At 40.3% G+C, this 27,420-nt stretch overlaps 1 protein-coding gene and 1 non-coding gene across 2 annotated transcripts in view; both read left to right on the forward strand.

Moving 5' to 3' along the window:
* The window catches only part of LOC126428049 (TBC1 domain family member 5), a 164,373-nt gene that overhangs the window by 99,006 nt on the left and 37,947 nt on the right, over positions 1 to 27,420 (forward strand). Inside the window, exons 11-12 of the mRNA XM_050089926.1 lie at positions 1,165 to 1,481; positions 20,777 to 20,885. Coding sequence (XP_049945883.1) covers positions 1,165 to 1,481; positions 20,777 to 20,885 — 426 coding nt within the window. The remainder of the gene's footprint in view (positions 1 to 1,164; positions 1,482 to 20,776; positions 20,886 to 27,420) is intronic.
* On the forward strand, positions 5,831 to 5,905 carry Trnal-caa (transfer RNA leucine (anticodon CAA)). Its single transcript has one exon. It is a non-coding gene; the product is annotated as a tRNA-Leu (tRNA).

Here is a 27,420-nt window from a genome sequence, read left to right on the forward strand (position 1 = left end):
AAATAGCGCAGTATACCATTGAATGCACTCTTTCCAGTGGTCCTAACGTGATACCCCAGTCCATCGTGTGTTACCCTTCCTGCTTTCAACACACACAAACGTTCCCCCCGCTCTATAGAGGCCCCTATAACCCAGGACAAAGGGTGTGAATGAATCGAGCATTACGATTGGCTCTTATCGAATTTACCTGCCGAATTACTGATACTGTCGCTATCAAAGCACCATCCACCTTTTCTTTCTTTCTGCAGACGGGACTTTCAGCGGTAAAATTATTTTGCACGGATTGCTAAATTGCATTGTCAGTTAAACCGTCAAAGTTGTCTACATATCATCAAATACATATGAGACTCACAAGAATATTGGAAGCCAGGAACATATTTACCAGTGTAACTACAATTAAATATTAAGATTGCTGCTACAGTCTGACACCAATCGGTGTACAGGTACTGTCTCCTTTTGACAGCTGTGCTACTGGAACGAATCTCAGTATCTATAGCGTACATAATTTTCCACGTAAAATATCTCTCTCGTACCCTCACGGTTATCGATGTGCTGAATCTGTACGTCCCTCACGATAGGACACACAGTCATCCTCTCTAGTCGTGCCACAACATAAACCACAGTAACTTTACAATGCAATATATACACATTTTACACAAACAGTGCAGTTATCTTTTATATCTGTGCAAGAAAATGCCCCAGATTCTGAGTTAGCAGCAGATTCCAACATTGAGGCAGTTGTCTTCGAGATAATTAGAAGTCAAATAAACGTTTGGCTGGAATATGACGCGACTGTGCTGTTTACTGCTCCAAGTGAGTCAACACTGTTAGGTACTATTTGTATGCGGTAACAGGGTGATACAGTGAAATTTTATTCTATCGTTATTTAATCAAACTAGCATTAAGCTGTGATTTTGCTCATACATCTTTACCTCGGCAACATAAAGACAGCTATTCTTTACACGTGTACAAAGTATGCCACGTGCCTGCTCGTGTTATAAAAATTGGTGCGCCGACTCGAGATTTAAATAGAAATTTTACTCGTAACGGTGGAAACCGTGGCACAATTTGACTTCTCTCTTAAACTTCCGACGGATAGTACAGCTGTGTTTCCTCACACGTGTCTCGTCAGTCGGTTTATTCGTACCCGCCCCGATGTCGCAGAAATACTCGGAGCCGGCAATAACGTCCTTCCCGACGCTCCCCAACGTCACCGTCGGCGGCCGGGCGGACCTCAACCGGGGCGCGGCGGCGGGCCACACCCACGAGGGGCAGTTCTGCCCGCCGAAGCAGCGCCGCCCGGGCCACCGCCAGCAGCAGCACCACCACCACCACTACCGGAGCAGCACGGTGCCGCCGGGCGACAAGGGCGGCGACGTCGAGATCGTGGTCAGCTCGCAGGTGGTGGTGCGCAGCTCGGAGAAGGCAGCCGCGCAGCTCAAGAAGGGCTCCGCGCCCGACATCAGCACTCTCTCTGGAAGGCATGTACCTGCGCAACATTCAGCTCTCAAATACAGTACATAAATAAAACACAAGTCCTTCTTTACTTTTATGCCAACCATTTTCCTTGCATGCCAATATTTTGTTTCTTGTTTGGTGAGCTGTTTTCCTTTGTTTGATTAAGTTTTTTTCCCTTTGTTTGATGACCATTTTCTCTGTGCACACACATTTCTTTTTCTTTGTTTGATAATTTTTGAATAGGTTAATTATCGCTTTTCATTGTTTGGCAATCCCCTTTTTATTCTTCTAGGAGCTCTGTTTCCCTGTTTGATGCTTTTCCTCCCCCGTGTATCAACAGCTTTACTTATTTGGCTGCTGCTTTCCTTATGTATTTTGATCTCTCCTCCCATTTCCTTGCAGTTTTCTTTACTTTTCATCAATTTTTTATAGTTTACTTAATAGCTGTGTGTTTTTGGTTGTGCTCTGAGATTCTTTCAACTCTCTCTATCACCTGTGAACAGCAACCCTTCACCTTGCTTTAGCTGTTTTTCTCATTAAATGTTACTTTCCACCTGCCCAAGTCATCTCTCATCAGGTTCCATAAACCTATGCTTCAGTACCGACATTCCTTCCATAAACGTACGAGGTCTGTTCAGGAAATTCTGGAACTTTGTCCTGAAATATGCTCACTATTTTTATATACTTGAACTTAGCGTATTTCGTGACAGTACTCCCTTTTCCGTGAAACGTTTATAAGATGATATTTGACTTTTTTTGAGTTGGCTTCAGTCGTCTAGTGAAAATATGATTTCATAATGCTGTTTCCTCGGGTGCAGAAATGTCCTGGTTCAATGCGTTTGCCTCATTTTTGGTGCTTCAAATACCATTTCTCCGAATGTGCTTCCTTCTTGATGTTTATATAAAAAGTAGTAGAATAACTCATTTTTGCTGGTCACTTGCAAATTATTATAACAGGGACCTATACATTGTTCCACCGTCACAGACCGATAGTTCACTGCCGACTGACTACAGTCAGAGACGACTCCAGTGTCAAAGACATTTCGCACAACACACAAGCTTCCACTTGTAACCAGTCTCTTTGATACTCTTCGTCACATCTACTAACATTAATCAATATGCTGTCACTCTAGAACATATAAGCAAATTAGCATAAAATAGGCAAATTAAAATTCACAAAAAATATTCTGACAAAAATATAAGAAAACATTTACAACCTCCTTCATTAGATATGGTATCGACAAATCCGGTAGAAAATAACGCATCTCCCAGATCCATTACAGTCCGCAAAATTTTTCTATGCTTGCTTTTTATTTATTGTGCATGGTCTCCTTCGAAATACTGTTCTCCACATTTGGTACACCGCTCCCAATGCCGTTTCCATTTCCAGAAGTAGTCTTGATACGCCTCCTGCCTTGCAGGATCACACGAGGCGCCATCTACGAATTTTCTTTTATCTCATCTATCATTGCAAATCTTCGTCCTTTCAATGGAGTTTTCAACTTTGGAAATAAAAGAAAGTCCGCAGGGGCCAGGTGTGGAGAGTTTGGAGAATGAGGCAGCACAGTGATTTCATTTTATGTACAGTAGTCACGCACCAACAGTAATGAATGTGGGATTTGTCATCATGATGCAAGAGCCATGAATTGTCTCACCACATTTCAGTGTTTCCTTCTCTCACATTCTTGCAACATGTCCTGATAGTACCACTGATTAACAGTCTGTTCCTGTGGCACTAATCCTTCAGAGTCAAAGAAAACTATCAGCATGGCTTTGACATTTGACCTGATCTGACAAACTTTTTATGGTCTTGGAGAACCTCTCCCAATTCATTGTGAAAATTTAAACTTGGTCTCAACATCATAACTGTAGTCCCACATCTCATCACCAGTTATGATTCTCTTAAGGAACACCTTGTTCTCATTTTCAAGATCCAAAAGCTCTTCCCAGGTTGCAAGGCGAAGGTCTTTCTGGTCTTGACTCGTGAACCGTGGGACGAACTTGGCGGCAACATGATGCATTCCAAGATACTGTGTCAGGATTATATTATGTGATCCAACTGAAATATTACATTCTTCTGCAATTTCTCAGACACTCAATCTCCAGCTGCCACACCTAATTTTGTTGACATTCCTGACACGAGTTTTGTCGGTAGACATGGAAGGGTGTCCTGAACGGGGGTCATCTTTAACTTCTGTCCAGTCATTTTTAAGTTGTGTGAACCATTCGTAACACCAAGTATGGCTTAAGCACTCATCACTGTAGGCCTCTTTCATCATTTCATGTGTCTCTGTACAGGTTTTCTTGAGTTTAATGGAAAATTTAATGCAGATGTGTTGCTCCTCTAACTCTGCCATGTCAAAATTCACAAACTGTGCAAAACAATGTTCTACTCAATACAGAACTGAACAATAGGTAACAGACATACAGCAATGGAACTTACGACAGGTACACATTAAACACAGATGTGTGCAGAGATGTCAACCGTATTTCACTCCAACATACCATTGGTGCAAAATTATAAACCTTCCAGAATTTTTCTGAACAGACATTGTACTCTCATTGTAGCCAAACAAACCTCACACATACTTTTTTTTAACTCCTGGTTAACTTTTGGTATTGCTCCCAAAGGCCTCAAATTAAAAGTTCCCATTTCTGGCAGCAACCTGTTCTTCTACCTGTCCTTCCTGAAATCAGTTGTTCTTTCTCTGTGTCTATCTGATGCCCCCTGCTTCATCTTTGTTTGCCCTCCTCATCCAATGCTGCAGTATGTGTGAATTGTCCTTCCTATTTTAACCTTTCCCAACGTATGCCTCTCTCATCCCAGAGGAAGGAATTAATAGGTATGAAAGTGCAGTCATAATCTGTTCAACACGAATCCAAGTCACATGTTTTTATAAGCAGGCTACTAATTTCACTAGAAATGATAGAAGCCCATAAACAAAACCTATATATAAAAATTTGTGTGTGTTTGTTTGTTTGTTTGTTTGTTTGTTTGTTTTCCAACATAGGTCTGTAATGCTTATAGTAACTGTGTCGAAACTTGTTACATATTACCTGGGAAGAAATACTGGGTTATTCAAGAAGGTAGATCTAATTTGATTAATTTTTATTTCATGGAAATATTGAATTGCTATGAATTATCTATATGTCAGTGGAAATGAATTTTGAAGTTTCCAAACTTGGATTATAAATGTTCAGTGTCATTCATTCATTCACACATCACATTTTGTCAGTCCCATCACAGTGGAGAGCCTTCAGGTTGTGGATTGTATCAAGTTATACATTAACAGGCAGAAGCACCCATTGTAGCCTGTCGTCATCGCCTTGAATCCAAAGACTGGTTTCTTGCAGCTCTCCATGTTATTCTATTCCGTGCAAGCCTCTTAATCTCCAAATAACTACTCCAGCCTCCATCTTTTTGAAACTGATTACAGTATTCATATCTTGGTCTCTCTCTACGATTTTTACCCTCCCAACTTCCCTCCACTACTAAGTTGGTGATCCCTTGATATCTCTAAATGTGTCGTTTCTACAAATCACTTCTTCTAGTCAGGTTGTGCCGCAGGTTCCTTTTCTCCCCAATTCTATTCAGTACCTCCTCATTAGTTGTGTGATATACCCATCTAATTTTCAGCAGCACCACATTTCAAAAGCTTCTATTCTCTTTTCGTCTGAACTGTTTATCGTTCATGTTTAGCTTCCATACATGGCTACACATTACACAGACAGTTAAAAAAACACTTCCTAACACTTATATTTATATTACATATTAACGAATTCCTCTTTTTCAGAAATGATTTCCTTGATGTACCCCGTCTGCATTTTACATCCTATCCACTTTGACCATCATTTTATTTTGCTGCCTAGTGAGCAAAACTCATTTAGTACTTTTGAAGTCTCTTATCCTAATCCGCTATGGTAGATATCTAAACAGTGTGTTAGAACATAGATTTGTAACAGCTTACTTGAATAATGCATATCGAAACCAACAGCTGTATTGTAAGTCATCTTCAGGCCTCTGTATGAGAACATACATAGCATGATAGAAAAGTACTGCCTTTCTCCTTTTTGTCAGAAAAGCTCCATGATAGGTGGTGGTGTGTTTTTAAATTTCCAAGTTTGCAATGCTAAAAAGAGAGAAATGTTCCTGGCAGATTAAATCTGTGTGCCGGACCGAGACTCCTTCCAAACTTTACAGAAGCTCTCCTGCGTACCTTGCAGAACTAGCACTCCTACGCCATGTCTCTGCAATATCCTTTCTTTCAGGAGTGCTAGTTCTGCAAGGTTCGCAGGAGAGCTTCTGTAAAGTTTGGAAGGTGGGAGACGAGGTACTGGCGGAACTAAAGTTGTGAGGACGGGGCGAGAGTTGTGCTTGGGTGGCTCAGTTGGTAGAGCACTTGCCCGCAAAAGGCAAAGGACCCGAGTTCGAGTCTCGGTCCAGCACACAGTTCTAATCTGTCAGGAAGTTTCATACCTGCGCACACTCCGCTGCAGAGTGAAAATCTCATTCTGGAAAGAAATGTTGTTTCAATGTACTTGGTATGTGTGTGTCTCTGAAATGACCTTGGCCATGTTTCTGCACAGACTCACCTGGTGGCAAGACTATGCTTAGCAACACACTGTTTGGGTTCTTCTTGGTATACTAGGTGGGTGACACAATGGATAGTGATTTTGAGCAAAGAGTGAACATTAAGTTCTGCTTAAGCTTAAGAAAACCCCTATGTAACCTGGACAATGATTAAGCAACCACATGCAGGTGAGGCACTTTCAATAAATCGTGTTTCCAAATGTCACAAATGGTTTCGTGAAGGCAGGGATTCTGTGCAAGACGATCCCAGGGCTGGTCATCCATCTACAGCATATGCGGGTGCAGATGTGAAATGTGTAAGGCAGTTATTGCAAGAAAAACATCATTTAACATGATATCAGAACAACATAATTCAAAACTTGTCCCTTACACACTAACAGATGAATGGAAAGAGGAAGGATGAAGTATTTCTGCTGAACTACTGGATAGAGCCAGGTGTGATCTCTCATTTTTGTAGGTAATTGCTGGGGATGAAAGTCGGTGCTACCAGTATAACCCTCACACAAAGTATCGAAGTGTTATGTTGCAGAGTCGTGGATCACGAGCGTCGAAAAAAGTCAAACAACCACCTTCGAGGACAAAGGCAGTGTTGATTGCATTCTTTGTTAGTTACGGATTAGTTCACTGTGAACTGAACCTTTTACGTCAAAGTCTTGAAATGTTTGCAACAATGAATTCAGTGTCAACAACCTGATTTGTGGCATTCTCAGGACTGGTTCTCACTGCACGACAATGCAAGACCCCACAATGTGTTATCTGTTACCGAGTATCTGGGCAGACATTCTGTTATTGCTATCCCACATCCACCATATTTGCCTGACCTCTTGCCTTGCAATTTTTTATTATATTTTTTTTTTCTTTATTTCTGCGGGTGAAAAGGCAACTGAAAGGAAAGTTTCATTGAGGTATCGCAGAGGTCCAACTGGCTGTGACAAATGACCTTACAAGCATCACAGTGGAAAATTTCACTGGTTGTTTCCAAGACTCCCAGAAACATTGGCAACTGTGTATAGATAGCCAAGGGGACTACTTCAGTAGGAGCTAGGGTCATTACTTGGTAAATGCGGTTTTCTATTTTTAAGAAAAACTGTCCTGGAACTTTTATTATGTGACAAAAACTGGGATAAATCAGATCATAAAATTACGTAACAAAAATATACTATTGGTATTCTTAAGAAACAAAGTTCAGAATCTGATATATATTGCTACACACACACACACACACACACACACACACACACACACAGAGAGAGAGAGAGAGAGAGAGAGAGAGAGAGAGAGAGAGGGCATATCTCATATCACATAGTGTATGCGAGGGGAGCATCATTACAGTGGCTTGTACAAGCAGAGCAACTGAATCATGTATATCCCTAACTGGAACACCTATGAATATGGGAGATACCAATAATACAATGAAACATAAAAGCAAATGACCACAGAAACCAAATCCAACAAAAACTTAATGAAGAAACCTTCATTGGATAATTCAAACCCGTCAAAATAGTACTGCGTGTACTCTAATGATCTCCATTGCATAAATAATATAAATCGTAGTCTAAAACGTAGTACACAAATGGCACTGAAGTCACAAAAAACTATAAACATACACTCCATTGATATTACTATACAGCAACCCAGTCAAACATCCACACTAGCATAACGAGTGTGTAACTTGAATAATTAAAAGGTTATAAATATGCAATATCTCCAAAATAAAAGCAAGACAAGTTACTAATGCTTCTTCTAATTTCAGGAAATGTAATAAACATAAAACAATGTTGCCAGCATAAGTAATATCCACTGTCAGTATGTACCTACAGGGTTAAAAAATTAAGCAATATACACTGAAGAGCCAAAGAAACTAGTACATCTGCCTAATACTGTGTAGGACCCCTGCAAGCACCAAGAAGTCCTGCAACACGACATGGCATGGACTCAACTAATGTCTGCAGTAGTGCTGGAGGGAATTGACACCATGAATCCTGCACGGCTGTCCATAAATCCATAAGAGTATGAGGGGATGGAGATCTCTTCTGAACAGCATGTTGCAAGGCATCCCTGATATGATCAATAAAGTTCATGTCTGGGGAGTTTGGTGGACAGCAAAAGTGTTTGAACTCGGAAGACTTTTCCTGGAGCTACTCTGTAGCAATTCTGGACATATGGGGTGTCACATTGTCCTGCTTGAACTCCCCAATCCGTCAAAAAGCACAATGGGCGTAAATGGATACAGGTGACCAGACAGGATGCTTACGACCGTGTCGCCTGTCAGTCATATCTAGACTTATCAGGGGTCCCATATCACTCCAACTGCGCACGCCTCACACAATTACAGTGTCTCCACCAGCTGGAGCAGTCTCCTGATGACATGCAGGGTCCATGGATTCATGAGGTTGTCTCCATACTCGTACACATCCATCCGCTCCATACAATTTGAAACGCGACTTGTCTGACCGGGCAACATGTTTCCAGTCATAAACAGTCCAATGTTGGTATTGACAGGCTCAGGCGAGGGGTAAAGCTTTGTATCGTGCAGTCATCCAGGGTACACAAGTGAACCCTTGGTTCCGAAAGCCCTTATGAATGATGTTTCGTTGAGTGGTTAATGCGCGCGCGCGCGCCCACACACACACACACACACACACACACACACACACACAATTGTTGATGGCCCAGCATTGAAATCTGCAGCAGTTTACAAAAGTGTTGCACTTCTGTCATGTTGCAAGAGTCTCTTAGTTATCGTTGGCCCGATTCTTACAGGATCTTTTTCAGGTCGCAGCAATGTTGGAGATTTGACGTTTTACTGGATTCCTGACATTCCCACTACACTCGTGAAATGGTTGTATGGGAAAATCCCCACTTCATCGCTACCTCAGAGATGCTGTGTCCCATCACTCGTGCACCAATTATAACACCACATTCAAACTTGCTTAAATTTTGATAACCTGCCATTGTAGCAGCAATAACAGGTCCAACAACTGTGCCAGGCACTGGTCACCGTATGTAGGCATTGCCGACTGCAGGGCCATATTCTGCATGTTTACATGTCTCTGTATTTGAATACGCATGCCTATACCAGTTTCTTTGGCGCTTTAGTGTAAATTAGATTCTGAACTTTGTGTTGTGTGGTGACTGATAGTGTATTTTTAAATATAATTTTATAATTTGATTTATCCCCATTTTTGCCACATACTGTAATTTTTGGCTTCAGAACTCTCATTATACTTCATCATCATCATCATCATCATCATCATACTATGTATGTTTTCACATACGGGGACCTGAAGATGATACTTTTCATATCAAAACTGGTAGCATGTTTTGAATAAACATCATTTGAATTACAATACAGCTGTTGGTTTCGGTTTGCATTATTCAAGTGCCTCTTGTGTGGCTGTTGCCCCACTGTCATCAGTTAACATTGGTAACAGTTCATATAATTTACATCATTTTATGATGTAGAGAACTTGATACTCAGTTGATATTTCTACAGTGAAAAGGCTTACTTTTTAGCAATGACATGTACATGTTGGAGGATTTTAAAACCTGGTGTGCTGAAATAAAATCTTTTCCAGTACTTCTTGGTAATTTTTACAGTCAGTGTTGTATATGAGGTCAAAACTTCCTGGCAGATTAAAACTGTGTGCCGGACTGAGGTTTTGCCTTTCACAGGCAAGAGCTATACCAACTGATCTACCCAAGCACGAGACACCACCCATCCTCACAGCTGCACTTCCACCAGTACCTTGTCTTCTACCAACTTCACAGAAGTTTCCCTGCAAAAGTTATGGGCTTGTACAAGAAAGGATACTGCATAGACATGGCTTCGTCACAGCGTGGGGGATGTTTCCAAAATGAGATTTTTCACTCTGCAGCAGAGTCTGTATTGACATGAAACTTTCTGACTGACATGGATTGAGTTGTGCTTGGCTAGATCAGTTAGTAGAGCACTTGCCAACAAAAGGCAAAGGTATTGAGTTAGTCTGTCTGGCACACAGTTTTAATCTGGCAGGAAGTTTCATATTGGCCCATACTCCTCTTCAGAGTGAAAATCTCATTCTGTAATATGATGTCCTTCAAAAAACTATATTTAATGTTCCCTCCACTCTGAACTTAAGCTTGTTCCTGTTCATCATTTATTAATGTGACTCTTTGTCTGCTGCTGATAAAAAGTGATCCCATCCATGGAAAGTAAAAACCTTTAATATCATACTATTTTAGTTTCAGTAGCAAAATTTTATGATCTACACAATCAGAGACCTTGTCAAGATCACAGAAAAAACTAAAGGGATAAATTTCGTTGTTCTAGAATTGAGTTCATGATATCTTATGTTATATTCTCAGAAGAGAAGCTTCTATGGAAGCCAAACTGAGCTAAAGCTTAAAGATTATTCTCAGAAAGATGATTCAATTTTCTATTATAAACTACTTTCTCATAAATTTTTGAAGACATAAGAAAAAGTGAGATTGGGTTACAGTTGCTCTCCTTCACTTTTGTGTATTGGTATTACTACAGTATTCTTCAGTCTTTCAGAAAATATTGCTTGCATTCCAACTGATAACAAAGCAAACTCGAGGTGGGCACTGCCATCATAGAGGGAAAGGTTACTACTTTAGTGACTCAATGATTTTTGTGATATCTCTAACAGATGAATTGGCAAAACTAATGCCTGGCAGTGGAATATGCATTACATGTCTAAGTAAATTTATTGGTTCTATTTTCACTAGATGATTTATTTGTCTCTATGTTTTCAGTTATGGTTAGGAAAAATTACTTGAATTTAGAAGTCAAGTGATTTTACTTTCATCTGTCTTTCTGTTCCTGCCATCTGAGTCCCATTTGCCTTGCCTCGTTTGAATTTCATTGCTAATAATGCTTCAGATTGACCTTGATTTGTTCTTGGAATTTTTAATTTTTTGTGTTTATTCCATAGTTTCACCTGTTCAATGAAACTGTAGAATTTTGCACTACTGGTTAAAGGGTATTTTTAAGTCTTGATTAGAGCTGCTGGCCCTTTGCATTAAATAAGGCTCTCTTGCCCTAGTACGAGATTTTTTGATTTCAGATGTTAGCTGCACTTTCTTCACCTGCTAAGTGTTCCTGGCCTGCTGTAAAGTGAAACTGGACTCATAATGTTAGAAGAATATTTTTAGGAAAAAGTAAAATTTTTGTCCACAGTGTGCCTTTGGGTGGTCTCTCTCTCTCTCTCTCTCTCTCTCTCTCTCTCTCTCCCCCCCCCCCTCTCTCTCTCTCTCTCTCTCTCTCTCTCTCTCTCTCTCTCTCTCTCTCTCTCTCGTGGGTGTGTTCGAGGGGGTGGGGGCACTTGATTGTTACATCATGAGTAGGGAACATTGTGTACTCAACCTGTTATCTTTTACCTTTCAAATATGGCCATCTTTTTGTTTTTTTTCTTCATTGTCTGGACTACTCCTTCTCACATCCCACAGCCGTGCACAAACTTACTCTTCTCGACTTCATCCAGGCAGGCTGATGCTGTAAGAGAGTGTCTCACTATTTCCAGCTGCTGAATGATGAACATGTCTTCTGCAATAATCTGCTGTATTCTTTCTGCTATTTAGATCAATGAAGACAGATCCAATTATCAGTAACTCCTAACTTCAGACCTGTCATTCAATACGTCTGACCACACTGAACTCAACTTATAATCTAGGATTTATGGTTTCATTTGTTTTTAGTGTATCTCAAAGATGTTCAAGACACCTGCAAAGGGCATCATCAAGGCATAAATATTCACTTCCGGCAAGTGCTGCTGCACTCATCATGCCGTGTCTTGCCCCTGCTGTGTTACATCACTGCATAGGTACCATCTACACAGATCCGGCCACGTGTTGTATATTTTTCACCATACATAAGCTGTGTGTAAAAGACACAGCAATATTTCACCAGCATAAGTTTCCTCAGTGAAACATAAGTCATTCTCACGAATAACCCATATTACACTACACTTGGTAAAGTTCTTACTATGTGTCATCCTGTAAGTTCTCTCTGAATGGCATAATTCAGTCAGCATTTACAGTTCTGTGAAATTTTCCTTTTCCTTTCTTAGTTCAACCTGATTGACGGGATACATTATTGCTGCCATTTGAGCATCTAATCAGAGATAGCATTTGTTATGGAGCTCACTTCTATTTCATTAAAGACAGACAGGTATATAAATAAATAAATAAATAAATGCTCACTGTTGCAGTAAGTCCCAGTTTTGTCAGAAATGTTACTGTGGAGTCAAAGCTGAACATCATTGATTCCAGACACTCTTGATCAGAATAATACGAGATGAAATCTATAACAATAATGGAAATTCATGGATGGAGCAACACACAGAATGAGGGAAAGACAACCACTCACATATAGCAAGTCAATGTGTGGAGTGCAGAAATATGTAACAGAAAACTGCATTTGCAATAGCTTTCGAGCATTAGCTCTTTTGCTAGGAATAGTATGCAGAATCACGCAAACAACCCACAGACACACGGAAAGGTTTGCTGTGGTCACGAGAGTGAGCATTTGGGTTTTTGTGTGGTCCTGTGTGAATGAGTGTACTGTTGTCAGAAAAATAGCTAGTGCTCAAGAGCTAGTGTGAATGCTGTTTTCTATTGTGTGTTACTGTGCTCCCTGCATTAGTCTGCTGTTAGTGAGTGGTTGCCTTTCCCATTTTTAGATGAAATCTATATTGAAATCTACACATACAGTCACTTCCCAGTTATTTGTACTGAGTCTTATTAATACCCTCTCTTTGGTTAGTGAAGTTTAAAATATTTTATGTAGAGAACCAACAGATTGTCAGAACTGATAATTTGTGTGTTCCAAGTCTGTTGTGCTAAAGTACCACACTCTTGTTGTACAGAAAACATTTTTGTGATGACTGAACACACTGTCAGGCAACTGAACACTGGGTCTGCCCTTACTTGTCCTTTGCACAGGAATTCGGTTTGTTGAAATTGGTTAAACATACAGCTTAGTCACAAGCGATACATACTGACTTGCTGCTGCTGCTGCTGCTGCTGCAAGCTCTGTAGTGGGTGTTTACACAACTATCAGCCCTCTAGCAGATCCTCTTCTGTTCAAAAGTGTGTAGATTGTTTGCATGCAACACATATGCCGTGAAATGTGAATTGATTAAATTGGTTCCATCTTTTTGAATAACTTGGTAGTGTGAGGGTAAGACACTTGGGAGAGTGGGGATGGGGATGGGAAAGAGGTCACTTAAAAGTAAGATACCCAGTTCTGAAGACACAAAGAGGGCTGGCTACACTCTCCCTCTCTGTCGTCCACTGCAGTTGACGTCATTTTTCAGACATGTTACCAGATCTTAACATCTTGCTGTGAGGTTCTCAGATCAAACAAAATTTCTAGGCAACAGTGTGAATTGGGACAATTTCATAGGAAGGTGAACCAAAGACTGTGTTTTATTGGCAGACCACATGCAATGGTGCAAGAAATGAACCGAAGCAGCAGCTTACACTGTGTTATAGGGGGAGAGTGACAGACTAGCCTGGATAGAGCTCTAATGCACACACTTCTGGGACACAGGGAGGCAAGCCAACCTCCTGGATTAATGACAAAGACTGGTGAGCTGGCCAGCATGGATGTGCTTTTTAGGTAGTTTCGCACATCCCACTAGGTGAGTAGTGAGATCGTACGTATGTCCCACCTCAGACACTTACAGGGATACCACCTCCGAGTCTGAATTGTTGTAATTCTTTATATTTATGGTACGTGAAATTCAGAGGAGAAATATCAATTATCCAAAGTAATGCAATACAAATCTTAAAAATTCTCAATAAAATTGACTTTGGAGTTTGCCGAGGAACTTGAATTTACCAAAATTAAAGAGATTTTCGTGATGGCCGTATGGTTCACTTGAACAGACAATGCTAATGGAATTGTCAGTGGGTTCTAGTTCAAATATTCTTCTCTCTCTCTCTCTCTCTCTCTCTCTCTCTCTCTCTCTCTCTCTCTCTCTCTCTCTCTCTCCTTCTCTTTGGTTTCTTTCCCCTTTCCGTTCCACTCAAATGCCTACATCATTTAATATAAAACTCATCAGACATATGCTAAATAACTCTAATCATCATTTCTTGTTTCTAATTGTATATTGCATGCAAAATCCTTGTGTCATTGCAAATATAAATTCTTAGTTATTTATGTTTTATAAAAGTTTGTAAATAAGTTTGTAATATTTCTTTAATTTAGACAATTTTTATTGATAATTTTTTTAAAATATTAATAATTAAGCACTTATATTTGCAGTGCATGTGATATGTAAATAAGAACAAGAAGGCATACAATTTCATAATAAATGATAATTAGATATGAGTTAATTGGTGTGTATTTGATAACTTTTATATTTAAATGATTTAGGTATTTGAACTGAACAAAAAAACATGGAGGGGAAAAAGACCACAGCGAGATTTGAACCAGCGATACATTGGTTACCTGATTACCACATTACAATGCTACTGATTGAACCACACGGCCTATCATGAGAGAGGCTTAATCTTTAGTGGATTATAGTTCTTTGGAAGCCTTCAAAGTCAGTTTCCTTGACAATTTTTGAAAGTTACATTAAATAATTTGGAGGACTGATAACTGAGTTCTGAACTTCACATACTATAAATATAAAAAATTACAAGAATCCCATTGATGGGAGATTTCCTTCTTAGAAAAAGTTATCACACTGAACCACAAGATCTGCACTAGACATAGCAAGATTAGGTAAAGAGACTCCTTCCCAGGGGGAGTGGTGGCGTTAGGAAGGACATCTGGCTAATGCATGTCACTAACGCTGCCAGAATGGTATATAACAATGCCAGCTCTGTAGGGGAATGAGAAAAGACAAAAAGGAAAAGAAGGAAAAGTGAGGTGAGAGATAATGGATATGATAGGTGAGCTGGAATGTTGGTGATTAAAATAAAGGCAATTTCCATTGTGGCTAAATCTTTTCACAAAATTTCAGTTGACAACTTTTGTAGGAAGAAATGACAGTTGCAATAAAATATGGTAGAGTGAACATGGAAAGATTGGGTGTTCAGTTGTTCCACGAGTGTGTGGAAAGGTAGAAACATAATTTGAAAGTAATGTCTTATGCACTATGCAAAGCACTTAAATTGTGAATGGTGGAGTAATCACTCAGATGTAGAGCCAGCAGCCTGCAACCTGCATTTATATTTATTCAGTTATTGCTTGTAGGACAGGGAAGCAAAAGTCATTCTCCCAGTGCTTTCGCTGCCCAAAATTCAGACCATATTGAGCATTTCAGTTGTTTTAATCACACTTTATCCCAGTGTTTGGGTGCTAGGGCTAAACACTGTCAGTTTGTGTGTGCACTCGTGTATTGCCGTGACGGTGAATCCCCTGCTGCCATTTCCCACCAGTAGTAGACATCACCTAAAGGTGAAATCCGAGAGCACCGGGAGTATTTATTATATTGGAGAATCCTGAAATGGCGCACAGAATTGGTACGGTTGCACGTGCGAGGGAAATCGGAAAGTAATTTCCATTAAGTTGTAAAAAAAATGTTGGAATTCTTAGAGAAAATTAATAGAAAAACCTTAAAAAATGCTTACTACAATCAGCAGTCAGATCTAAGCATTTATCATCTCTTTAACAAATGGACAAATTGCCACCGTTAATTGCAGCTAGCTCATGATAGCATATTTTAAGTTCTTTGTCAGTGAGTGTTGGGAGCCAGGTCACTTTTACATGTGCTTGGAGAGATGCAAATCACTTCACACCACGTCTGGGCCTAAGCCACGATCTGAACTGACTCAATAGTTCTTGTGTTTGTCAGGGTATGGCTGAGCATTGTTGTGCAAAACGTGACACCGTAGTAAAAAGACTGCATCACTTTTTTCAGTAGCTGTTATCAGTTTTGTTAATGACAGTGTGTAAGCTTCAGGACTGATTGCTTTCCATCTGCAAATAAAGCTCCTTTGTCATCTCAAAAGATTGTAGCTGTACTTTTTCTGGCCGACAGAATTTGGCGTGCTTATTTTTGTTTAGTCGACTGAAGCCGTTTGACTCCTCGCTGACGACTTCTGTTTAACCTCCACTGTAGCATGAGAAACCAAAGCCTCAGTCCCACTCATGATTCTGTTCCATACGTTTTCTCTGTACAGACTGTAACAAAAATGCAAGTCTAGTGTAGCATTCGTCCGAAGAATCTTGTGTTTTTTAGAGTAAAGTTTCAGAACCAAACGAGAAAAGAACTTGTTATGTTGTAGCTGTTCAGTCACGTCGCGTGCAGAACAGTGAGAAAAATCTGTAGAAAGTTGTCAGAAGTATGAGGTTTTGTGAAACACAGATTTCCAAATTTCTGTATTAGTTCATTGCTGACTACAGACAAAAACATAGCCACTTCAGTCATCATGAACAGTTGTACACCCCCCCCCCCCTCTCTCTCTCTCTCTCTCTCTCTCTCTCTCTCTCTCTCTCTCTCTCTCTCTTTAGTTGCAGAGCTCATTCTGAATCCCGAAGCAATAATGTGGCTTTCTCTACATCTCCATTTTAAGCAAATGGGAGTCCATATAGTAACTGTTTCACTTTCCCCCCCCCCCCCCCCCCCCCCCCCACACTATTTTGCATGCTAAACCGAAACAGAGCTATTATTATTATTATTGTTGTTGTTGTTATTGTTATACCTTCCATAATTTGCTTTCTTTTCTCATTCATTTCTGCTTCCTCTGCTTTCAAGAAAACTTTTTGCTACATCTTAGTCACTGATCCTCTTTAAGTCACTCTTAGCTGCTCCAAAACCTGGGAGTGAACCAAATTTCGATTGCCAATCTTTGAGCCACACAAACAAGGACAGGTGCAGGCACATAGTTCAAGATCACCAGGCCTTGGCCCGATATCCTGGATTAAATTGCAAACTGATCTGCAGTGCCTCGTGGAGTGCCTCGTGTGTCTGTCAGTGAAGATTTGTTTGTCAGATACAGATTGCAGACTTGGCTGTCCCTTATGAGGAGAACGCTCAGTAACAGTTATAGACAAGAAGCATTAAGCACTGAGGAAAGATGGCAGCACATTCCACAAGACTGCCATTTGACAGTGTGTGGCAGAGAGACCAGGTGTGACAAAACAAATTGTCTCTTGTGAGAAAAAGAATTTAGAAGATTTGACTGTGTTTTTGAGCCAAATATGCGATGCTGTTAGTAAGCAAGGGCATTTGTTGTGGACTGCAAGCCAATTAAAAAAGAACACAGCCTGAGGAAAGGGAGCAGCACATTGCACAGGTTTGACTGAGGGTGTCAAATAGGCCATGTGTGGATGAACAAGTTGTCTCAAGTGAGAATATGAATTTAGAAGAGCTGACTGTACTGTTGAGCTCAAACATGTGATGCTGTTACTAAACAAGCGCATTTGTTGTATATTGCAGATGGCTGTAAGATTGTAAAAAATCAGAGCCAATTACAAAAGGACACAGCCCTATCTGAGAACAAACAATAAATCTGTTTTTTTTTTACAGCTGAAAATACATAGTATTAAAACTACTGATTGTTGGATTGTCAGTGTCTTTTCCTTCAGAGTGTTCAAGTTGGTTTTGATGAATATTGGTAATAATGTTGGAGTGTCTTGGCATAGAGAAGGGATACCTGTGGAGTGAGCATCCAGAGGTACTGAACAGAATTTGTGTCAGAAACATGTATTCCCTCGAAAATTGTTTGACTAGGGTATAGGATAAGGTTTGTTCATGAGAACTCTGAAGATTTTGAATGCCATTACATCCTTAGTAGAGACAAACCTTATTCAAAAGTACTATGGATTTTGTGCTTGTGATTCATACGCACCTCAATAATTTGCATGTGATATTTGGAATGAACTTGCCTTAAAGCTTTGAAAAGATAAATGCAAGGACATTCTTCTTGTTAGCAACCATTGTCAGCCTTCTGGTGTGCTTATTTTTTTCTTATTGGTTTTGTACTGCACTTCATGACAGAGTGAAAGTGCCCTGAAAACATCAAATTTGTGAACTACGATGTACAACAAACCAGCAATTCTTAGCAAAGCTTAAAAATCCCTCTCTAATGGCTGTATCACCACAATAGTGTCCTACTTCATCAGTCTGAGATGGCAACATTTATTACAGTCTGATATCGTGTAAATGTTTCTGTGATTGTACCAGTTTTCACCACATAGCTATTTTTGGTAGTCCTAGTGATGAGTAGCAGTGCAAAGTTGTCATAATATGATGACCTTTGTCATACTTGAGATTCCCTACAGCTTCTTAGTAGTCTTTTGTGATAAGCACGCATTCTTGTCACCTTGAAATCAGGTTTCTTCCGCATGATCTAATCTGTTCATCTGAAAGTAAAGTATAAAAACTATAGCACAGTTTGAAACTCGTGTAAAATTGTGAAATAGCAGTTGCAGATGAATTTAAAAATACAGTTCCACTTATTGATGCCATTTTCATTTATTTGGCTGTAATTATTAGACAGTTGTCCATATGAATATGCAATACAATCAGCTAATACATCTCTATGTAGTTGTAGACATAATTTGGACTTCACACACATTTCAGAGTTATCTGTGCATATCAGTCCTATGAAAATGGCCGTTGATGCAAAAATCAGCTGAATGTATTAGGCGTGTAGACCTTTGTCCAATAATTACAACCAAACTATGAAAAAATGGTGTAAGTTAATAATTACAGGCTGTGCACCCCACTACTAAGAGAGTTCTAGGCGCTCAGTCCGGAGCCGCGCGACAGCTACAGTCGCAGGTTCGAATCCTGCCTCGGGCATGGATGTGTGTGATGTCCTTAGGTTAGTTAGGTTTAAGTAGTTCTAAGTTCTAGGGGACTGATGACCAAAGATGTTAAGTCCCATAGTGCTCCGAGCCATGTTAAATTAGAAGCACATAGTGGTTGACTAGCATTTCCATTAAATAAATAAATTGTTGGGCTGATAAACACTTACAGGGAGAAATTCAAGGTACGGGAAATCCAGTATGGAATAATGACAATATTATGAAAAGGGTAATTGGCTACTCACCATATAGAGGAGACATTGAGTTGCAAACAGGCACAGCAAAAAGACTGCCATACATTTGAGCTTTCACATAAAAATCCTTCTTCTAAAGTAGAAAACACACACACACACACACACACACACACACACACACACACATTCACACAAGCACAACCCACAAATGCATGACCACGGTCTCTAGCCTCTGGCCTTTCGCCAAAATCTTCAGAGTGTAGCAGTCTTCCTGTTGTGCCTGTCTGCAACTCATTGCATCATCTCCACTATACGGTGAGTAGCAAACTATACTTTTGCATTTACGTATGTCTGCATGTGTCTCGCGCGCGAGTATACCTGTCCTTTTTTCCACCTAAGGTAAGTCTTTCCGCTCCCAGGATTGGAATGACTCCTTACCATCTCCCTTAAAACCCACATCCTTTCGTCTTTCCCTCTCCTTCCCTCTTTCCTGATGAAGCAACCTTGGGTTGTGAAAGCTTGAAATTTGTGTGTGTGTTTGTGTGTGTTTTATTGTCTCTATCAACATGCCAACACTTTCTCGTTCGGTAAATTACGGCATCTTTGTTTTTATGTATATTTTTCACACGTGGAATGTTTCCCTCTATTATAAACTATGCTTTTCATAATATTGTCCTTACATGAAGAAAATAAAATTCCTTGCTCTCAGAACATGTACATACCTTCATTAAGAAAGAAATTTGGATAAGTTGGAGAAAGAGCCAGATCACCTCATGTTGAGAGGCACCTATGTTTTATAAGAACAAGAGGAGACAAAGATGAGGAGGAGGCCTTAATGAAACCTCAAAGCCAAAGATTATAAATCATACCTCCTTCCCATCTTTCCTCCGATTCCCTCCCAATCGTAGCATCTCCTTCCCCCTCCCGCTCCCATACTTCCCCCATCCATATCCTCTCGTCCTCTGCCTCCTTTTCTTTACCCCAATCAGTCCCTTTATTCCCTTCTAACCTCCCATTGCACCCACGCCTCTCTTGCCCACTCTCCCTATTTGCAACCTCGACAGTACTGTCAGCTCTCCCCCCCCCCCTCTCTTCCCCATACCAGGTCCCCTCCCCCCCCCCCCCCCCCCCCCCCCCACCATGCTGCTTTACCTTCCTCACCACTTTGATGTCCGATCTCTACCCCCACCTCACCTACTCCCCACTTTACCAACTGCTCCCTCTCCCCTGCTACTGCAAACCCCCACCCCCCTCCCCACCCCCCACCCCCCACACGCACTCGCCCCCACACCCTGCCCTACCATCCAGCCCCCTCTGTCTTATGCCCTTTCTCTCTGCACCACCTACTGTCTTACTCCCTCTGTCTTATACCACCATCTGCCCACTTAGCTTTCTCTGTCTTTCTACCTCTTTACCCTCACCCCTCTGTTTTCTTACCCCTATCTTTCCCTTTGTCTTGCTTCTGCCACCCCATTTTTGACCCCAGTTCTCCCTCACACACCTTTCTATCAGTTCTCTTTTCTTCTTCATCTCTTTCTCCACCTCCATTTCTTTACTCGCCTCATGCCCTCCCCACCCTCTTTTTTTCCCCTGTTTTGCTGTCTTCACTTCACTTCACTTCCACTCTGCCCCCTCTTTATCTATTGATCTGTCTGCCAATTATTCCTACCATTGTATGTAAGTGAGCTGTGTTGTAATTGTAGCACAAAATTTTAGTCTTAGTATGTAGATACACTGATTAATGTGTTCGTTAAATTGCAGACTGAAGAAGCTCTCTTCGAGGTCTGGACGTTGGGGCGGACCCTCCAAGGGCAGCCAGACCAAGAGGGACGATGCAGACGCAGGGATCGTGGACGGCTACGCTCTCGATGTAATTAAAGTTCCTAGCTCTACCATATTGTCATTGTTCCGTGACTAGGTAGCAATCGAAAGAGCGAGGCTTCTGCCACAAAATAGTGACTGGTACTTGCTTTGTTTCCTAAGATTTATGTTCCTATTTCCAAACTACTTAAATTTACGGAAACTACTTAAATTTACGGAGGTGGTTTCATCACATCTGCTTTTCACTATAGACAGGGAATTTCTGTGTTTCAGCTCTGTGAGAAGTGGAACACTGTTCATGAGATGTTCTTTTTCGTGTTGTACTGTTGTTACTCCGTACCTGACTAATTCACAGCTTTGTGTGTTTTCCCCAAGTCATTTTCTTACAAAAACTGATTTATGTGCAATTCTTGTGCTGCTTTTCACTGTGATTATTCTTTTCTTTGTGGTATCTCATTTCATGGGTCTAGAGAGATCTTATCGTACAAATTACGAGCATAAAATGCTGTCTGATCTTACTCTTCTGCTTACAGCTGTTACTATTGTAACAAAGATGTGACATTAAATGCTGGGACTTCTACTACAACTGCTCTGTGTGTTTTTATTTTCTGAAACAAAGTACACCTCTTAGCCCACATTTCCAAATTCACTCCTGCTTACCCCTGTTGCAACTTCAGTGGTTTGTGTGTTTTCCTGCATATTACTGTCACAATTAATTCAGTTTTCAGTTGTAATATGATTTGTTACAGTTAGGTCACACTGTTAGCAGAACAGTAAAAATAATTGTGTAAACAGGAAAACAGTCCAGATAAATGTGCAATGTGAACAGTACTATGAAGATGTAAAAAAAAAAAAAAAAAGGTCAATTATGTGGTCACTGAAACGATGCGGAAAGGGTATGCAATGAAAAAGCTTGCTTACATTATAAATGAATTTTAAGAGGGGGTTATATTGACAAAACTCAAATTTGACTTTATGGCAAATGGCCCCTTAAAGAAAATATAGGTGTAGAGGGAAGTACAAACTAGCTGTTTGAAGTGGAATGTTTGTTTTCACATAGGACGTATATGAAAATTAATGAAAGTAAATGGATAGGAGTCCTTCACAGTGGCTATATTGGTCGCTAAATAAGAAGCCATCAGCTGATAAATAAATGACTTTATTTGACGTATTTTGGGTAGAATCCATCTTGAGATTGACATGAACGTCTTGATCAGATGTGTATAGAGATAATATGTAACAAAAGTATGGCAACAGGTTTGTTTGTTTCATATTATCTGTACATATATCTGATCACCAAGATGTTCACGGCGGTGTGAGGATGGCGCTCTACCCAAAAAGTCATTGGTTTATCAGCTGGTGGCTTCTTATTTAGTGACCAATATAGCCATTGTGAAGGACTCCTATTGATTCTGCATTATGGTCACACTCTTCCTGCATAATTTGTCATAATTAGAAGAAAGTAAATGGCCAAAAAAGAATGAAAATGGATCCATATGGGAGAGATATTAATGATGACTATTTAGTTGAAGCATACACAAACACATTTGTGATCCAGCGACTATAAAAGTGCTCTGAGAAGGGGACTGGCAAGAAGAGGATGTTGTGGAAAGAGAGAAACAAACACAAAACATTTGCGCCGATGTATAATATATGTAGAAATTAGCCGCAAAAGAACACTGGTTATTGCGAACAACAGTGATGACCACACAGTGAGGAAAAAAAGTGATAAATGGTGCTGTCGACAGATGGTGTAACCGGCAGCTTGTTGGTAGGTGAAACAGAAACAAGAGGACAAAATGGGATGTAATCATGCTTAACTGTTTGATAGGTTGATGAAAATTTTGTGGGGTTGATCAGAAGGTTCTAAGGGCACGGAAGATGTAATGAACTGGATATTTGGATGAAGGAGGTAGATGGAGAAAGAAGAAAGAAACATTGAAATTGAAGACTTTTTTTGTAGTCTGGAGGAGCTACAAAGTCTTTTGGCAGAAGAAAGTGGACAGAAAATAAAAAATATACATAAGGCAGCCAAATTTCTGCAGTTGCACGTCTGCAAGAGATTGCACTATGCTTCCAGTGACACATTGGTGCAGAAGCAACACTCAGTCACTCGAGAACTGAGTCAGCGGTGAAACTGATGGAGTTCAAATGGGCACAATTGTAGCAGTCCAAACATTCAGCCATCGTTGGAAATTTCAGAGATGTTAAATGTGCCCATGTTCACTTTTGGGAATATCTTTATGAAGTGGAAATGGGGATGCACTAAATCCAGCCATTGGCCTGAGAGAATTGAGAATAATGCACCTCGCTCGCTGCAGTGGAAACGATGGTGTCGTACGCCTGTGGAGCTGCGGAAGAAGTTGCCATAGAGTGGCGAGGCCCAATATATGATGTTGCACTCAGATTCACGTAATGATTCACAGTTCGGCGTTTGGCAAATGGAATTTTGTGGCAGCTGGTTTGGTCCTCTGGGCCCATTATGCTATCATATGTATTATGCTTGGTACACGAATGGTCAGATAAACTTACAATCAGAGACCGAAAATGGAGGCTAGTGACTAGGAGAGCGAATGCACCTCACTCGCTGCAGTGGAAACGGTGGTGTCGTGTGCCTGAGGAGCTGTTACAGAAGTTGCTGTAGAGTGGTGAGACTCAATATGTGATGATGCACTCAGATTCACACGATGATTCACAGATCAGGGTTCGGCAAATAGAATTGTATGGCGGTGGGAGGCTAAAACAAAAATCTCTTACCTACGTCTTCAAAGACTGAACGCCCAGCGCATTTCGGGGTAATAACCATGTACTTCAGGTTTAAAAAAATTATGTACTGTCTGTTGGAGGTTATTAGACGATTATGTCCTTTTAATTTTTGTACATTTAATATGACATAATGACGTCATTTCACAGTAGCATAAGTAGTTTCAACTAGCTACTGGTAATGTTTGGACTGAGTGTACATGCTGCAAGCAGTGATGCTATGTATGCGGCTGTATGAAATGGTAACGTCATTCTGTCATGTAAAATATAAAAAAATGAAATAACATATAGGTAAGTCCCTTTAAACTTTCATCATTTCTAATTCAAAATTTGTTTTGAGGTAACCATAGCCACTCTTGTAAATGTGGTTCATAAAATTCCACCCGTTCACAGGTGTGTTATTTCACTGCAACGTGTTGAGAGCCCGGAAGTCTAGTTTGAAGTTGTATGTTATGTTCAGTACTTCATTTACTTGTTGTTAAGTCGGGTGAACATTTGTTATGGTTAATGACAAAATGAAAGCTATTGCCAAGAAAATATTTTAGGCAGAGTAGTGTGCTGCCCATATTGCAGCAACAGTTCCGAGTGTTCCTGTTTAAAAATTGATGGCAAATGCTCTGAGATGGGGGAAAATGAGAAAAAATGATTATATTGATTTGCGGGAAGGAGTATGCTGAACTTATGTCACAGTACACTAATTTGTCTAAACTATTTTCTCATTGCCAGCTATCATTGTACCATAGATCATAACAAATGTTCAGACTGAATGAGGAGTAAATGCAGTGGAGACTGGAGAACATTATGGTCTGTGGCAAAATGAAAGCTGCTGCTGTTGTTGTGGTCTTCAGTCCTGAGATTGGTTTGATGCAGCTCTCCATGCTACGCTATCCTGTGCAAGCTTCTTCATCTCCCAATACTTACTGCAACCTACATCCTTCTGAATCTGCTTAGTGTATTCATCTCTTGGTCTCCCTCAACGATTTTTACCCACCACACTGCCCTCCAATGCTAAATTTGTGATCCCTTGATGCCTCAGAACATGTCCTACTAACCGGTCCCTTCTTTTTGTCAAGCTGTGCCACAAACTCCTCTTCTCCCCAATTCTATTCAATACTTCATCATTAGTTATGTGATCTACCCATCTAATATTCAGCATTCTTCTGTAGCACCACATTTCGAAAGTTTCTATTCTCTTCTTGTCCAAACTATTTATCGTCCATGTTTCACTTCTATACATGGCTACACACCATACAAATACTTTCAGAAACGACTTCCTGACACTTAAATCTATACTCGATGTTAACAAATTTCTCTTCTTCAGAAACGCTTTCCCTGCCATTGCCAGTCTACATTTTATATCTTCTCTACTTCGACCATTATCAGTTATTTTGCTCCCCAAATAGCAAAACTCATTTACTACTTTAATTGTCTCATTTCCTAATCTAATTCCCGCAGCATCACCCGATTTAATTCGAATACATTTCGTTATTCTCGTTTTGCTTTTGTTGATGTTCATCTTGTACCCTCTATCCAGACACTGTCCATTTCATTCAGCTGCTCTTCGAAGTCCTTTGCTGTCTCTGACAGAATTACAATGTCATCGGCGAACCTCAAAGTTTTTATTTCCTCTCCATGGATTTTAATACCTACTTCAAATTTTTCTTTTTTTTTTTTTTTTTTCCTTTGCTGCTTGCTCAATATACAGATTGAATAACATCGGGGAGAGGCTACAACCCTGTCTCACTCCCTTCCCAACCACTGCTTCCCTTTCATGTCTCTCGACTCTTATAACTGCCATCTGGTTTCTGTACAAGTTGTAAATAGCCTTTCGCTCCCTGTATTTTACCCCTGCCACCTTTAGAATTTGAAAGAGAGTATTCCAGTCAACATTGTCAAAAGCTTTCTCTAAGTCTACGAATGCTAGAAACATAGGTTTGCCTTTCCTTAATCTTTCATCTAAGATAAGTCGTAAGGTCAGTATTACCTCACGTGTTCCAATATTTCTTCTTGAAGTCTGAGAGTATTTCACCTGTTTCATACATCTTGTTCACGAGATGGTAGAGCTTTGTCAGGACTGGCTCTCCCAAGGCCGTCAGTAGTTGTAATGGAATTTTGTCTACTCCTGGGGCCTTGTTTCGACTCAGGTCTTTCAGTGCTCTTTCAAACTCCTCACACAATGTTGTCCTCAAGTACTTCGCCCTTGTATAGACCCTCTATATACTCCTTCCACTTTTCTGCTTTCCCTTCTTTGCTTAGAACTGGGTTTCCATCAAAGCTCTTGATATTCGTGCTAGTGGTTCTCCTTTCTCCAAAGGTCTCTTTAATTTTCCTGTAGGCAGTATCTATCTTACCCCGAGTGAGATAAGCCTCTACATCCTTACATTTGTCCTCTAGCCATCCCTGCTTAGCCATTTTGCTCTTCCTGTCAATCTCATTTTTGAGATGTTTGTATTCCCTTTTGCCTGCTTCATTTACTGCATTTTTATATTTTCTCCTTTCATCAGTTAAATTCAATATTTCTTCTGTTACCCAAGGATTTCTACTAGCCCTCGTCTTTTTACCTATTTGATCCTCTGTTGCCTTCACTACTTCATCCCTCAGAGCTACCCATTCTTCTTCTACTGTACTTCTTTCCCCCATTACTGTCAATTGTTCCCTTATGCTCTCCCTGAAACTCTGTACAACCGTTGGTTTAGTCAGTTTATCCAGGTCCCATCTCCTTAAATTCCCACCTTTTTGCAGTTTCTTCAGTTTTAATCTACAGCTCATAACCAATAGATTGTGGTCAGAGTCCACATCTGCCCCTGGAAATGTCTTACAATTTAAAACGTGGTTCCTAAATCTCTGTCTTACCATTATATAATCTATCTGATACCTATTAGTATCTCCAGGATTTTTCCATGTATACAACCTTCTTTAATGATTCTTGAACCATTAGCTATGATTAAGTTATGCTCTGTGCAAAATTCTACCAGGTGGCTTCCTCTTTCATTTCTTAGCCCCAATCCATATTCACCTACTATGTTTCCTTCTCTCCCTTTTCCTACTCTCGAATTCCAGTCACCCATGACTATTAAATTTTCATCCCCGTTCACTACCTGAATAATTTCTTTTATCTCATCATACATTTCATCAACATCTTCATCATCTGCAGAGCTAGTTGGCATATAAACTTGTACTACTGTAGTAGGTGTGGGCTTTGTGTCTATCTTGGGCACAATAATGGTTTCACTATGCTGTTTGTAGTAGCTTCCTGCACTCCTATTTTTTTATTCATTATTAAACCTACTCCTGCATAACCCCTATTTGATTTTGTATTTATAACCCTGTATTCACTTGACCAAAAGTCTTGTTCCTCTTGCCACCAAACTTCACTAATTCCCACTATATCCAACTTTAAGCTATCCATTTCCCTTTTTAAATTTTCTAACCTACCTGCCCGATTAAGGGATCTGACATTTCACCCTCCGATCCGTAGAACCCCAGTTTTCTTTTTCTCAATAATGACGTCCTCTTGAGTAGTCCCCGCTCGCAGATCTGAATGGGGGACTCTTTTTACCTCCAGAATATTTTACCCAAGAGGACACCATCATCGTCGTACAGTAAAGCTGCATGCCCTCAGGAAAAATTACGGCCGTAGTTTCCCCTTGCTTTCAGCCGTTCGCAATACCAGCACAGCAAGGCCGTTTTGGTTAGTGTTACAAGGCCAGATCAGTCAATCATTCAGACTGTTGCCCCTGCAACTACTGAAAAGGCTGCTGCCCCTCTCCAGGAACCACACGTTTGTCTGGCCTCTCAACAGATACCCCTCCGTTGTGGTT

The sequence above is a fragment of the Schistocerca serialis genome, chromosome 12 (genome assembly GCF_023864345.2).
Source record: "Schistocerca serialis cubense isolate TAMUIC-IGC-003099 chromosome 12, iqSchSeri2.2, whole genome shotgun sequence".
NCBI lineage: Eukaryota > Metazoa > Arthropoda > Insecta > Orthoptera > Acrididae > Schistocerca > Schistocerca serialis.